This window comes from Chenopodium quinoa, unplaced genomic scaffold, assembly GCF_001683475.1.
Source record: "Chenopodium quinoa cultivar QQ74 unplaced genomic scaffold, ASM168347v1, whole genome shotgun sequence".
In the NCBI taxonomy this organism is placed as follows: domain Eukaryota; kingdom Viridiplantae; phylum Streptophyta; class Magnoliopsida; order Caryophyllales; family Amaranthaceae; genus Chenopodium; species Chenopodium quinoa.
Genome location: NW_018742484.1, coordinates 3,298,819 through 3,313,453, shown reverse-complemented (window position 1 = coordinate 3,313,453; position 14,635 = coordinate 3,298,819). Strand labels below are relative to the sequence as shown.

Sequence of the window (14,635 nt, the reverse complement as noted above, 5' to 3'; positions counted from 1 at the left end):
ACAATGATGATGTTTAAAAGCTGAGTTTTGGTTGTACACTAGTTTGAAGATCATTCCAAAAATCATAAGATTTTTGTTGTCCCTTGTGATACTTTAAAGTTTGAGAATGAAAAAATTGGTATAAAACAAAAATTTATTCCTGAATACTAATCAAGCAAAAATCTTCAGGATCCCAATAGAAACAGCCAGTAGTAGGAAAAAAAAATAAAGGATTGGTATTTGGTAGTAGACATTAGACAACTATGTAAAATTGGACATTACACAATCCCATTGCTCTTTTGTTTCTCCTTGTACAATTGGAAGATCTGGTCATGTGTATATTGGATTATCAATGAATACCATTACACATGCAGCAGAATAATGGCTAAGATTCAGAAATTCTTTTCGTGATATTTGAATAATGAAAGACCATTTGTTACATAGACCAATTTTAAAAAACTATCGGTTACATAAGGACATCATCTCGGGATTGGGATAATGAGACAGATTTCAGAGAAGATAATAGCAGCATTTTAGAAGTTTACATCACGAGGCATAAGTTTCAAAACTCCTTGATTGTTCCTCAAGAGTGTATGTTGAGTCTAAGTTAAACACATTGACTGAGAAGCAACTAAGGTAGAAGTCTCCATGGAATACTCTTGGCACCAATGGTAAACAGTTTCCTGTCGCTAGTTAAGAGTTTGACAACAGCCCATCTCTTTTGGCCATTTCATAAAGAGCAATTGCCATGAGAACTTTCGCATCAGCTGTTAAGCGCCAAAGTTGAGCATATGGGACTACATGCACTTTTATGATCTCACCATGATCTTGAAGACCAGTTTTCTTACCCTGCAGCTGCTGAATGATCTCTTTACCCACTTGTCTTCGGCACAGAAAGACATTGAGTTCCTCATCACAGCCTCCCTAACATGAAAAATAAAACAATGAAATTATAGAGCAAGGCTATATACAAGCAGAAAGTAATGACAGCTAACACTTCATATTTGGTCATAAATGAACATGATCATTCAATAATCTTATGAAACTCGTCATAAACTACTGTCATTAAGAAATCAAGTCAGCAACATAGATTAAATGTGTCTTTCAAGCTATGCATATCTGCTTTCATAACAATCAACACACATTAAACCCTTATACAAAGATTAAGTATTAACTAACCGGTGAGGGGAAAACTTTGCCTCCAGTTGATGGATCCAAGAAGGCTGTAAGCTCAACCATGTCCTCTTTATTCAAGTTTATACCAGTTTCTTCTTCAACCTGTCGCACAGATTTATATTATGAGTAAACCATTTCTAGGAGTCAACTTTAGTCCCGCATTAGAACACACATAAAACAAGAGAATTGAGAAACATGAATATATCTAATTAATCTAATTTAGTCAATATACAGGCTCACAATCAAGCATGCGATGTTACTAACCATAATTTCCACTTGAAAATGAGTAATTAGCAACAATACAAGCAATAAAGATATAGGTCGTATGTGCAGCAAGACAATGATAGCAGTTCTACATGATGAATATTGAGAAGAGAGCTACTGCTTTTATGCTGCAAAGTGTATATAAAAGACAAGGATATAGGAGGCAAAAGAGAGACCTCACGAACCGCGGTACCCACAAAGTCACCCTTGTCATCATCCAACATTCCAGCCGGCAATTCCAGAACAAATCGCCCTGTAGGGACCCTAACCTTGCACAGACAAAATATCAATTAGAACTGAGATTGGAGCAGCATCTGTAGCAATAATGCTTAACATCAAATGGTAGGTGATAGACTTAAAGCATGGATTCTTTCATCCACATAATATATCTCATCTTGCAGTGCCAGTATTACTTAACACAAAGAAGAGGAATACCTGTTCTGTCAGAACAGCATAAGTCTCACCCTCAGACTCCAAAAGGATGAGGATGGCTACAGCTGGTCCTCGTGCAAACACAATGCCAGGAACCTAAACCAATTCAGTATGTAAGTACACACATTTTGGAGGTTCCCCAAAGCTATAATGGCAATTGGTAGTTGAACATCCAATACAATGTTTGGGGCAGTTTGAGCTTGCACTTACTATAACAGATTTTTAGGAATTCCACAATCGATCAAAAATTGATACCTTTTTTCCCATTTCCTTGTCAATAACATCTGCTTTGAACTTGAGAAACCCAACGCGCTTTCCAAAATAATCCACTCCCTGATACCATGTCAATTAACTCTATCAGTACACATCTCTAACTAGCATCACACATGCCATAAGGGAGAGGAAGAAAAGGAACAAGAAATGCTCCTTTCCTTATGAAAATAGTTGTCTTACATTAACAACCCTAAATATTCGATGATCTAATTTTACATAAACCTACTAAAATAATTTTTGTAATAGTTTTATTCCCCTAACCCCCTCTCACTCACTAATTCATAAAGACAGTGTCATGAGAAATCTAAGCATGATCTTTACATACTTTCCTGAATTACTTAAAAAGTTAAATGTCTGAAGATATATTGTCACAATTAGTAGGACTATTGTCAAATATGCTCTCACTTGAAAAAAAATATACAATATTTTTGTAAGGTTAATCATGAGAAGTTGCTTACAGTGTCTGCAATTATTCTTGAACGGAGGGAGTAAGTAATTAATACATCAAATTGAGGATGTGACACACTCACAATTAATTCAGAATGGATGGAGCAAGTGTACCATATAAATGAGCAATCAAGTAAAGATTCAAACAATTGAAAAAACTTAAATTCCAAACAATTAGCAATAATGATCAAAATATGAAGTTGGGAAACTATTACTACCTGAATAAGAACTTTGTTCAAAGACATAACCCCATTAGTTAAAGCCCCATTTTCACCCTGCAAGTTTTTCAGCCATTGTTGAAACAAAGACGAATCAATCGCATTCCTGTAAATACCCACATTCACCAATCAATTAGCAAGTAAAAATCAACATTTTATAACATAGGTGATATTTGATTGATGGGAAACTCACCTGAACTCGGAAGGGGTGATTCCGGGTGCAGCAACGATTTCGACGCGTTGACCCGGTAGAGTGATGGTGTGAGTGAGTTGGGTTGATGACTCGGTTGACATTGAAGAGGAAGGGTTGCAAAAGGGTCTTCTGAAGCGATTAAAGTGGAGTTTTGTAGAAGAGAGTGGAAGGAGAAAGGAGGTGGTGGAATGCAATTGCGTCACTCTTAAAGCCATTGGATGTAACACTTGGAAAACTTGGAGGATCCGGTTTTTAATTTTTTATACGAGTATTACAGCATGGAGTATGATGATCCAGTTAAGTATTGACACTGATATCTACATGGCAAATAAATAATATGAATAAGACAAAAAAGTGATGAAAAATATTTTTCTAGTGGTACAAATAAGTATATAAATTGTCATCAAATATTGTACACTGTTACCTATAATGACTATAAATAGTATTATTAAAACAATCTAACTCTAGTAGTAAAAAATACATGTATAATAGTACATTAATAATACCACTGTAACGATAAAAAATTACAAAAATTATGTGAATTTACCAGTTAACCCTCCTATATGTATCCCAAATAAATAACAGCTATGCGGCTAGTTGCACTCTGATAATCTATTTATTTTCAGGCTCCTCCCTCTCTTAATGCTGAATCTTGATCGAATGCGCTTACTCTGGTCTTCCACAACACATTGGATATTCAGACAAGGGTTTTATCGTCAACGAGCCCGATCTGCTGCAGCTTTTGCGGAGAAGCCGTTTCCAGCCAAAGAGTTTGATAATCTTTTTTTTTTTTTTTTTTTACTAGTAATAGTTAATCATGGTTACACGGAGTATATTATTATTCACATTTGTCAACACATAAATTTTAAATATTACTGGAGTGATTTTCATAGAAATGGTTGGAAAAGTTATAAATTCCAACATTTGGTTCCAAAAATTTGGTAATCGGAACTTGTTGTAAGAGATCTAAGCTTTATTACCTGGAATCGAAACCTGCTCTCCATGTCCCAGTTCCGAGCTGTCCATGTCCCGATTCTGAGCAAGTGTAAATTTCGGTTGGGTAACCTTGTATTTTTGCTCAACTCTAAATCTTTATACCCGCTCATCTTTTCCAAATATACTAGAAATATAATTTGATAAAAAAAAAATGAAATTTGCTGTAAAATATCAAGTTAAAGTCGTGGTTGATTATTTTACGCAATCAAACAACTACTCGTTTCATCTACGAATATTTGAATATATATCATTCACTAGATACAAGCAACTAATACATCCAACTCAATACGATAGTTATTTCTCACTACTCCCTCCATTTCAGGACAATTGCAACACTACTTGACCGGCATACATGCCAATGTACAACTTTGATTTGGGAGGGAAGCTCTAATCAACCGAGCTATCCTCACTCTCAACAATTTATCAAATTAATGTTGTTATTGATTATTTTATGTAATCAAACAACTACTCGATTATCTATGAACATCATTCACTAGATGCATTTATACAAACAACTAATACAACCAACACATTACGTAACTTCGTACGTGTTCCCACTAATCGCCAAACAATTTCGAATTTTTCACCAAAAAATAACACAATGCAAGCATTTACATAGGAGAAAATACATGTTTATCAGTCTAATAAACATTGTGTCATTTCACTTGTTTAATTGGGAGCATCTTTGTATTTTTCATCCCTTTCTTCCTCCATTCTCCATTCCACCATATATAATCAGCCAACATACCTTCTTCCTCCATGCGAGTAAAGCTTCACACCATCGCCTGCTTGTGGCGGTTCAAAATGCCGCCGCGAAAGGAAGGTTTTTTCCTTAGGGTTTGATATGGCCCTACTTCACACTCTTTGCTACTATGTTGTCTTTTTGTTTCATCGCGAAGTGACCATTATTAAGAAAGGAAGAAGAAGAGGATGATGGGAAGCACCCTTTTTCATAGGGTTTTATCAAATTAATGTCATTATTGATTATTAAATTAATGTCGTTATTGGTTATTTTATGCAATCAAACAACTACTCAATTATATATGAATATTATTTACTAGATACATTTATACAAACAACTAAGGGCTCTGTTCACCCTATTTTCACTTATTTCAGGTGTATTAAGTAATAACTTCAGATTAGTTTAGTTCAAGATAAATAAATTTTGATACTCGTAAGGATTACTCAAGTAAAATTACAACTAAAGTAAATTTTGATAAGATCTAATAAGTTTAGATAAGATAAAATTAGTTTAGATAAGTAAAAATCGGTGAATAGAACTAGGGGTGAGCGAAGCAGAGTACCAACCCAGAACCGGAACCTGTTGCAACAGATTCCTAAAATAGGATTAGGAACCGAAATCTGTTCAACAGGTTCCTAAAAATTGGGAACCGAAATCGGAACCTACAGGTTCCGGTTCCGAAACAGGGTACCCTGTCTTTTCAAGTAAGCTTAATAGTTACTTGATATATTGTTACAAAATAAAAAAAAAATGGATGTTCACAATAAAAGCTTACAACTTTAATACAGAATACAAAATTACAAATATTTATATTAATACCTTTAATTAAACCTTTAAGATTAAGATGAAAAATGAATAAGAGGAGGGAGAGAGGTAGGTCACGACCGGTGTAGGAAATGAGAAATGATATATGAGCTTAGGGTTTTTTTTTTTGGGGGGGGGTTACTTAATTATACAATTTTGAAATAGGGCTTTTACATTTGGGCTTTAATAATAAGTTCCGATTTCGTAGACCCTACAAGGAACCTGAACTAACAGGGTACCCTACAGGTTCCGGATCCAAAATTTTATTACTCGAAACCTGAACCTGTTGCAACAAGTTCCCAGTTTTATTACCCGCAACCAGAACTTGGTATACAAGTAACCTAAATTTTTGCTCCCCCTAAATAGAACACACCCATACCTACTCATTACGTAACTTCGTACGTGTAACAATCTCCCGCTTATGGCCAAACAATTTCGGATTTTTCACCCAACACACACAAGCATTTTACACAGGAACCGGAATAACTCGAAGTCTCTGATTTTTCTCCAAAGTAAACGCAAAATTCTCCTCCATATCCATCTTCTCCGAAGAAACCTCATCTTCTAACTTCCAATCAAACCCATGAATCAACGAACCCAGAATCAATGGAATTATCCGAATCGCCAATGGCAACCCAGGACAAATCCTACGCCCAGCACCAAATGGAATCAGCTCAAAATCACATCCTTTCACATCAATTTCAGATCCCACAAATCTTTCTGGTTCAAATGATTCGGGTCTTTCCCAAACATCCGGGTCTCGCCCGATTGCCCATACATTCACCAGAACTTGAGCGTTTTTGGGTACTGTAAACCCGAATAATTTGATATCTGATTCAACTTTTCTGGGTACTAAAAATGGTACTGCTGGGTGTAATCTGAGGGTTTCTTTTACGATTGCTTGTAAGTATGGAAGATGGGTGATGTCGGATTCTTTTACTGGGTTTTCTTTTCCTACTGTTTGGTGGAGTTCTTGTTGTGTTTTCTTTAGTTTTTCTGGGTTTTTGAGTAGTTCCGCCATTGCCCATTCTATGGTGCTTGATGTTGTATCTGTTCCTGCTGCAAATAAGTCCTGTAAAATGATGTTGAGGTTTTTGGATTAGTGCAGATAATGTGTTTTGATGAAATGCCTCAAAGAATCTGGGAAAATATGATTAGGTTTTTGGAATGTTGCAGATAAAGTGTTTGATGAAAGAGTTATGCTTTCAAGAAAAAAAAAAAAAAAAAATCTGATAAAATTGACACTTTACGTTTTGTACAAAAATTGGGATAAGGGTTTTGAAATGGTGCATATGAAGTGTTTGATGAAATGCTTCAATGAAGATAATTAAAGGTAAAGAGCAGCTGAGAAAGTATTGTGTATGTACCACAAATAGATTTGGGATCTTTGATGGATCGATTTCCTCGGTTTTCTCTTGGCTAATGCCTAGCAATGCATCGAGAAAGTTGTAGGATTGTGTTGTGTCTGATGATATCTGGCCCTGCAACCTTTGCTCAATCATGGAGTTGAATAAATCAATCATCTTTTGGAAGTGAACACTCATACGCCGTCTGATACCTTGTGGGTCTATCTTCTTAAGAATTGGGAAATAATCTGCAAAGTTTGGTTTTCCTGCTTCATCCATTATACATCGTACTGTTTGTTTAAATTCATGAGTAAACTCTGAACTAAGGTCACCCAAATTTACTGAAAAGAAAGTGCTTGATAGCAGATTCAGGATAGTGGTAAAGGCTGCTTGCCCTATATCCACTGTTGTATTGGTTTCACTGCATTTTTGTACATAGGAAAGGAGATCTTTTACCTGGTTTACCCGAAAGCTTTGGCTTGCAACAAGTTTATTGTTGGAGAAAACATGAGAGTTGCAGATTTTGCGAAAGTTTCGCCATTTTGTTGATACCGGGGACCAGACTATAGAATTTTCGTGGTGATTGAGTGCACAAACAGCATCAATAACCATCCGGTTGGAGAAGGAAATATCATTCCTTTGGAGGGCTTCCTTGGCCATGTCAGCTGAAGAAATGATTACTGTTGGGACTTGGCCGAGCTGCAGAGTCATGAGAGGGCCGTATCTCTTGGAAAGCTCAGTTAAGGAGACATGTGGTTTGGTTCCTAGGCTGAAGAGGTTCCCAAAGATAGGTACAGTGGGCGGACCAGGTGGTAATGTCCGTGGATGTGAATCGCTGCTTTTCTTTGCATTTGAGAGGACAAGATGGATGGCAATCCATGCTAGAAGAAGATACAACACAAAACTCAGGTAATCCATGATTTTGTGATTTCAGTCTGTATTTCATTGTACTTGATAAGTTGGCCAATCTTATACTCTCCACATCTGGGGTCCTTATGGATTTTAGGTCAATCAACTAAGTTGTTTGTATTGTGAAAATGATAGATGGATTAGTTACCACGTAATGCACGTGGTGTTGGAGGGAGCATATCAATTAAGTGGGAGCAGGCTCATTTAAATATCTATGTTGGGCCATTCTGGATAAGACAATACTAGATGACAATTAACTATATAAGAAATAAAAAATAATCACTAACTCCCACTAAAATAGCTGGTTGCTTGATACGTAATACAAAATTATATATGTATATATTTTATGTTTTCTGATTGCCTGGAAAAATCTGGATTACTCTGGTATGTTCGATGGCCTGGCTTGGTATAGCCCAGGGTCAGCCTAATTTAAACCGGGTCGGATCCAATTTTTGTGTATATCGCTGACAGTTGTACTGTGAAGACTCAAATACATAACCTTGTGATGAAGATGATTGATGCCAAAACCAACTACATTCAGGAGGGTGCACTGTGCAAAACTGCAGACTAATACTAAGAGTTATTTGTGTACTTATGTAATTGCCTTTTCACTACGTCATTCATCTAGCTTTGGTAAAAAAATAAATACTAAGAAGCTAGATGAATGACATACTGGGAAGGCAATTATATATGTACACATATGACTAATCAATGGCTGCGTTCCATCTAAAGTGGCAAATAGATGGTGATTTGATATTCTTGAAACTTGAAAGGCTTGGGCTGTGTTTTGTGACGGCACTCCTTAGAAGCTGTAATCTTTTTAATTGCAGCATGTGATAAAACATTTTGGTGTTGGCTCGACCTCACTTTTCTGTCTGTGAAATAACCTTAAAGTGAAATACAAGATGTAAAATAGTTTACTTGTAGAGCCTGTGGTTCTGAAAAAGTTTGTTTTCAAGCTTGTAGTTCTTGTGAATCACCACTATGTGCTTAAGCAAGGAATCCCCCCAATTTTGAGAAGCTGTAAATTTAAATTGTTTAATGGAATTATTAATTTTTATTTTGGATTCTCTGTTTATTCTTAAATACCTGTCCCTAAATATTAGGCCACACTTGAGTGAGAAAGAATTGTGTTGAAATACCATGGCTATTGTATTCTTCTACATCTCCACCCCAGTTGTCCCTCATAAGATTGGTTAGCTACTTAGCTGAAACTCTGAAAGTAACCTTAAGGCCAATATGAGGCTATGAGCAAGTTATTTAACTTGCTTAAATCAAAAGTTGGCGTATCAATTTGCAATTGCTGAAATACTAATGTGACGTATTCTTTAGGGAGAAGCTCTTCTATATAGGAAAACAGATACCCCTTCTGTTAAATCTGAAACAGGGTCTACTCTGTTTGGTGCCTTCTGTACGTCTGTAAATGAATTTTATGAATTAGTATCAGTTATTTGACAGTTATCATATTGATAGCTGGATTTTCTCAACTAGCATTCTGGTGGTCTGTCCTGCTCTAGATTTTTACAGTGATGAACAATAATATATCTATACAATCCTCTAAAAAATGTAGAACTGTATATCAAGCATAAATAAAGATATTCATCTGTATTAGGGACTTGAGTCTTGCCTGTAATTTAGACTTTTTTTGAGAATCTTTAAATATAGAACGGCATTTAAAGTAGTCAGATTTTCTAATTTTGATGGTTGATCAAGTGTTCATATTTGGAATATCTATAACTCTTAGTTTATTTAATACCATGATATCAACTCTAAAGTGATAGGTCTAACAATAATAAGCTCTTTACTGTTGCAGGTTTATGGTTGCATACACCTTATTTACCTCTACAACGCAAACTGGTATGATACATTAATATTCAGACACATACTGGAGTAGCATGAAGTCGCTGAGCTTTCTGCAGTGAGATCCCAAATCTCTCCTCCATATTCATCTTCCCAGGTGAAACTCCGCCTTCCAGCTTCCAGTCAAACCCATTTATCAGTGACCCCAACATCAAATAAAGCATCCGAATTGCCAATGGTAATCCAGGACAGATTCGACGACCAGCACCAAATGGAATCAGCTCAAAATCATGACCTTTAAAATCAATGTGCGATCCCAGAAATCTTTCTGGCTCAAATGAATTTTGGTTTTCCCACGCATTTGGATCTCTCCCAATTGCCCATGCATTGATCAACACTTGTGCGTTTTTTGGCACTGTAAAGTTGGAAAGTTGTGCATCTGAATCTACTTTTCTGGGTACTAGAAAAGGCACAGGTGGATGTAATCGTAAGGTCTCTTTTACAACTGCTTGCAAGTATGGGAGCCGGACAGTATCTGGTTCCTCTAATGGGTTTCCTTTTCCGATGATTTCATGGAGCTCTGCTTTTGCTTTGTTCAGCTTTTCTGGATTGTTAAGTAGCTCAGCCATAGCCCATTCGAGGGTGCTTGATGTTGTGTCTGTTCCCCCAGTAAATAGGTCCTGCCAAAAAAAAAAACATCCAGGTTGTGGAGTAAGCCAAATAAGAAGTAGTCATTTTAGTGAAGAGATGAAATAGTAATGGCAGAAGACGAACTAGTAATAGGTTTGGGATATCTGATGATTCAATCTCCTTAGTTTTCTCCTGATTGATGCACAGCAATGAATCAAGAACATCACTCTTTGAGCCTAATGAGTTCTGATTGTCTTGCAGTTGTTGATCAATCATGGTCTGATATAGACTCATTATCTTCTCAAAATGAACACTCATACGACTCCTGATGCCCTGTGGGTCTATGTTTTGAAGTATAGGGAAATAATCTGCAATATTGGGTTTCCCTAATTCTTCTATCATTTCTCGTGTTGTTTTTTTGAATTCACGAGCAAACTCGGAGCTGGGATCACCCAAATCCACTGAAAAAAAGGTGCTTGCTAGCGAATTTAAGGCAGTAGTGAAGGACTGAAGGCTGCTTGGCTGATATCCACTGCTTCACCGAATTCACTGCTTTTCTCTACAAACTTAAGAAGATCTTTCACCTTATTTCTTCGTAGGCTTTGGCTGGCATCGAGTCTGCTGATAGAGAAAACATGTGTGTTGCAGATCTTGCGGAGGTTTCGCCATTGAGATGCTACGGCAACCAGACTATTGATTTTTTATGATGGCCAAGTGCACGGATACCATCCAACACCATCCGGTTGGAGAAGGAAAGATTATTCTTTTGAAGGGCTTCTTTGGCTATGTCTGCTGAAGAAATGATCACAGTTGGCACACGACCAATAATCGTACTTTGCATATTGTTTAACTTGTTACAATGTTGTAGTGCAGGTGTTATTTTATATCTCCCTCCCTCAGTTAACTTCAAATTTTAATCTTTTTTTTTAATTGTTGATAAGTTAATTTCCAAAGTTGTGGATGATTGAACGGTCTACATCTCTTCTAGAATCAATTATGAAGTACATGTTTATATTTTTCGCTTGATTTTCAAATCAAATATCTGCTTTGTAAAAAATAAATACTCCGTAATAATAATAAACATGTACGTAGCTTTGCTTTATTTTATTTTATTTATTTATTTTTTTAACGTATTACTTCCTCTGTCCCTTTATTTTTGCCCCATTTGACTTTATGCGGTCTCCAAGACATGTGTTAAAACATTTATATCTCAATTTTCATATGCGTACAAATTATAAAAAGTAGATATTAATTAAGTTTATAATGAGATGAATCAAATAAGATCTCACATGACTATATTTCCTTTGGTAGAACAATGGGAATTTATGGTCAAAGTTATCAAAATTTGACCCACATTTTGACAATAGGGCAAAAAATAGGGACAGAGGGAGTAGTAGGTGTTATCTAATTATTACAATCACCATTGAAGAAAGCCAGTTTGATTTAAGTACCTTTCATTACTAGGTTTTATTTATTTATTTTTTCGGATTTTTCACCAAATACCACTGAGTTATTCCGTAATTCACCCTATTCCGTAATTCACAAGAAATTTTCTAATATACCAAATATCACTGAGTTTAACATAAATGTCACAACATGTCATTTCCATTAACTTAGTTAGTCATTAACGTTAATTGTGTCACGTGATAGTTTGTAATTGGTTCCAATTAATATTATTTAATTAATTAATTAACTTTAGAAAAATTATTTTAAAAAATAATATAAAAATTAAACACCACCAATACAAGCCACCGCCACCCCTGCCGGCGACAATCCCGACCCCAGCCACTTCCCAGTTGGCCGGCGACAACCCCGACCCCAGCCAGCACCTTATCCGAAAACCACAACCACGAAACCACCACGAAACAACCATGAAACCGCCACAAAACTGCCGCCTAACTTGCTGAAAGTACCACCCCCCACGAAACCGCCGTGAAATGCGTGCACGACGACCACTGCTACCTCGATCTTCCACTGCCGGCGACCACTGCGCATGCTACCTCTTCCATTGCTGTTTAAAATTTCCCGTTGAAGCACTCTCCACGCTCTCCATTCAGGTCGCTCCTTCTCTTAATTGTTTGTAATTGGAGTTTTTGAAATTAATACATGAATTGATCGAGAGAATTCAAGGGACAGGGGGGAGTTAAAAGTGGCGAGTAAGGAGGCGAGGCTGCTGCGATTGGTGGCTTCCGGTGAAGAAATGCAGTGAGGAGGAATTGGAATTGGTGAGTTGGTGATTGGAGGTGAGAGGAGTGAGTTTGAAGCTGGGCGGTGGTTAGGGGAGGGTTTTTGTGGGAGATGCGGGCACGGCGGTTAAGGGAAGGGGAGGAGCGCCGGCGGGGGGTTTTGGTCGGATTCCGGTCGGCGGGAGATGCAGATTGATTTTTGGGAAGATGGGTTGAGAGAAGTGCATTTAGAGGATGGTGGTTTGGGAGGAGGACGGGAAGGAGAGACGACAGGGGTAGGGGGAGCTTCGGAGGGTCGGCGAGGAGGAGGCTGGGCAAGGCCGCCAGCGGGGAGGGGGAGCTGGGCTGGTGAGGGAGAGGGAGGGGTGTCGGGGTTGGTGGAGAGAGGAGGTGGTGGCTAATTTTTTTTTAATTCTTTATTTAAGTAATTAATTAGATAATATTAATAAGAGCCAATAAGTGACAGCCACGTGGCACAATTAACCCTAATTACTAATAGAGTTAACAGCAGACTAATGGCAGTTACCAAAAATGGCATTTTGTATTAATGTACATTAACTCAGTGTTATTTGGTGTATTAAAAAATTTCTTGTGGTATATGGTGAATCACGGAATAACTCAGTGGTATTTGGTGAAAAATCCGTTATTTTTTTTATATCCAATTATGAGGCTTAGTATAATTTTAGAATTTTCATTTGAGATAGTGATATCTGACACGACTTTCTTATGAATCACATACATTAACTAATAATCATAATTTCAAGAGAGAACATTGAATAGTTATAAAACCTATACTCAGCCAGTGCGTGTTCATTTTTTGTAAAAATCACTCATGAATGTGAGATAGAGGTGTCAATTCGGGTAGATAGGCTTCTAGGTTGGATTCGGTGAAGTCAGAACAGGTCTATTTCATATTTGGATCATGTTATATTATTTTGTTCATACAAGTTGAAATCTTAATCAGATTTTGTTCGGATCAGATCAATTTTTGACATCTTTAGTGTGTGAGTTTCTACTTGATCCCCTATTGAAAATTCTGTCTAAAGCCCGCCCAAAATTGGTCATGTCGAGTATTTTACGATCTATTATGTTTAGCTTAAATTGTTTATATTACGCACAATATAAACAAAATTTTTATTGTTAAAACCGTAAATCGCACAACTACCTTGGTAGTATGCTTACCTAATTGCATTTCAATCACAACCTCTCAACATATTTAATTATTAAACATAAGATAATTGGTCTACAAATTAACAAGTAATAAATTCCTCAGCGTTCAAAATATTTTTTTTTTCTAAACCTTACCCTTTCGTTTCACTTTGACTATCATAGTTGCATTATTGCACATCTTCTAATACAATATTGTAAAATAATCTGTAGTACATAACACAAGATCTCATAAATTATAGATTACCAAGTATATTTGAATATTATAAATCGAAACACATGTAACAATTATACGAATTTAGGTATCGTTTGATTGATCATGGAATTAATTTTCCATACTCAATTGCATTTCATTGGAAAAAAATTCTCACATTTAATTTCCTAGGAGTTGTATAAAATTATTTGGTGTTAATAAGTAATTGGCAAATCATGGGAAATTGGAGTTATCAAGGGAGGTTGGTAATTTAATTCCAATATTTTGGGGAGATTCCCCTAAATTTGCAATTCGTACATATTTCACTTTTCGTAGTCAATCAAACAAATCACCCATTTTTAAATTCCCATGAATAATTTTCAATTCCCTCAATTTTTTAGTTCAACCAAACAAGGCCTTATTATGTTTAGAAATATATAAGCATTAGAAATTTGTATTATACTTGTTTATTTCAAAAAATGTTATTTTTATCACCAATTCGGGTGTAGCCAACCATCTGGGTTTGGACTTTGTCAGTGTATTAGGGTAACTCAATCAGAATTACAGTGGCTAATTGGTCAATGTTATAGGAATTACTTTGATTTTGTTATAAGTGGTAACATGATTTGACCAGCCGCATACTTAACACGTTTTTTCGAGTTTTTCTTTTACTTGGGGTAAAAGAAAAAAAAATTTGATACAGTAAAAACTTAGTCCATATGAGTGCATCTTGGGGTAAATAATCATTTGACATTTATAATGGTAGTTTTTATGATTACAGTGCTAATTTTTTGTACTATTATGCACATATATAATACCATTATAGGTTATCTTCGTAATACTATTAAATTTCACAGTGGTATAATATTTGATGTACAAT

The 14,635-nt window shown here is 36.2% G+C and overlaps 2 protein-coding genes and 1 pseudogene across 2 annotated transcripts; all 3 read right to left on the bottom strand.

Annotated features, from left to right (window-relative positions):
- Positions 1-370: 370 nt before the first annotated feature.
- Positions 371-3,205, bottom strand: LOC110719410 (nudix hydrolase 14, chloroplastic-like). The gene is made up of 7 exons (XM_021898345.1): positions 2,983-3,205; positions 2,790-2,895; positions 2,107-2,184; positions 1,855-1,947; positions 1,596-1,688; positions 1,159-1,257; positions 371-903 (listed from the first exon to the last, which is right to left on the bottom strand). The coding sequence occupies exons 1-7, from the start codon at positions 3,195-3,197 to the stop codon at positions 673-675; spliced, it is 915 nt and encodes a 304-aa protein (XP_021754037.1). The 5' UTR covers positions 3,198-3,205; the 3' UTR covers positions 371-672.
- A 2,266-nt stretch (positions 3,206-5,471) lies between these two features.
- On the bottom strand, positions 5,472-7,882 carry LOC110719408 (geraniol 8-hydroxylase-like). The gene is made up of 2 exons (XM_021898343.1): positions 6,892-7,882; positions 5,472-6,596 (listed from the first exon to the last, which is right to left on the bottom strand). The coding sequence occupies exons 1-2, from the start codon at positions 7,786-7,788 to the stop codon at positions 5,991-5,993; spliced, it is 1,503 nt and encodes a 500-aa protein (XP_021754035.1). The 5' UTR covers positions 7,789-7,882; the 3' UTR covers positions 5,472-5,990.
- A 1,675-nt stretch (positions 7,883-9,557) lies between these two features.
- LOC110719409 lies at positions 9,558-11,309 on the bottom strand (annotated as a pseudogene).
- Positions 11,310-14,635: the final 3,326 nt, after the last annotated feature.

Coding starts and splice junctions, on each gene's coding strand:
- LOC110719410 (XM_021898345.1), bottom strand. CDS start 3,197: ATGGCTTTAAGAGTGACGCAATTGCATTCCACCACCTCCTTTCTCCTT. Junction 1,948..2,106: donor ACAAGGAAATGGGAAAAAAG/GTATCAATTTTT, acceptor GAATTGGTTTAG/GTTCCTGGCATTGTGTTTGC. Junction 1,258..1,595: donor TGGGTACCGCGGTTCGTGAG/GTCTCTCTTTTG, acceptor TCTGTGCGACAG/GTTGAAGAAGAAACTGGTAT.
- LOC110719408 (XM_021898343.1), bottom strand. CDS start 7,788: ATGGATTACCTGAGTTTTGTGTTGTATCTTCTTCTAGCATGGATTGCC. Junction 6,597..6,891: donor AGATCCCAAATCTATTTGTG/GTACATACACAA, acceptor ATCATTTTACAG/GACTTATTTGCAGCAGGAAC.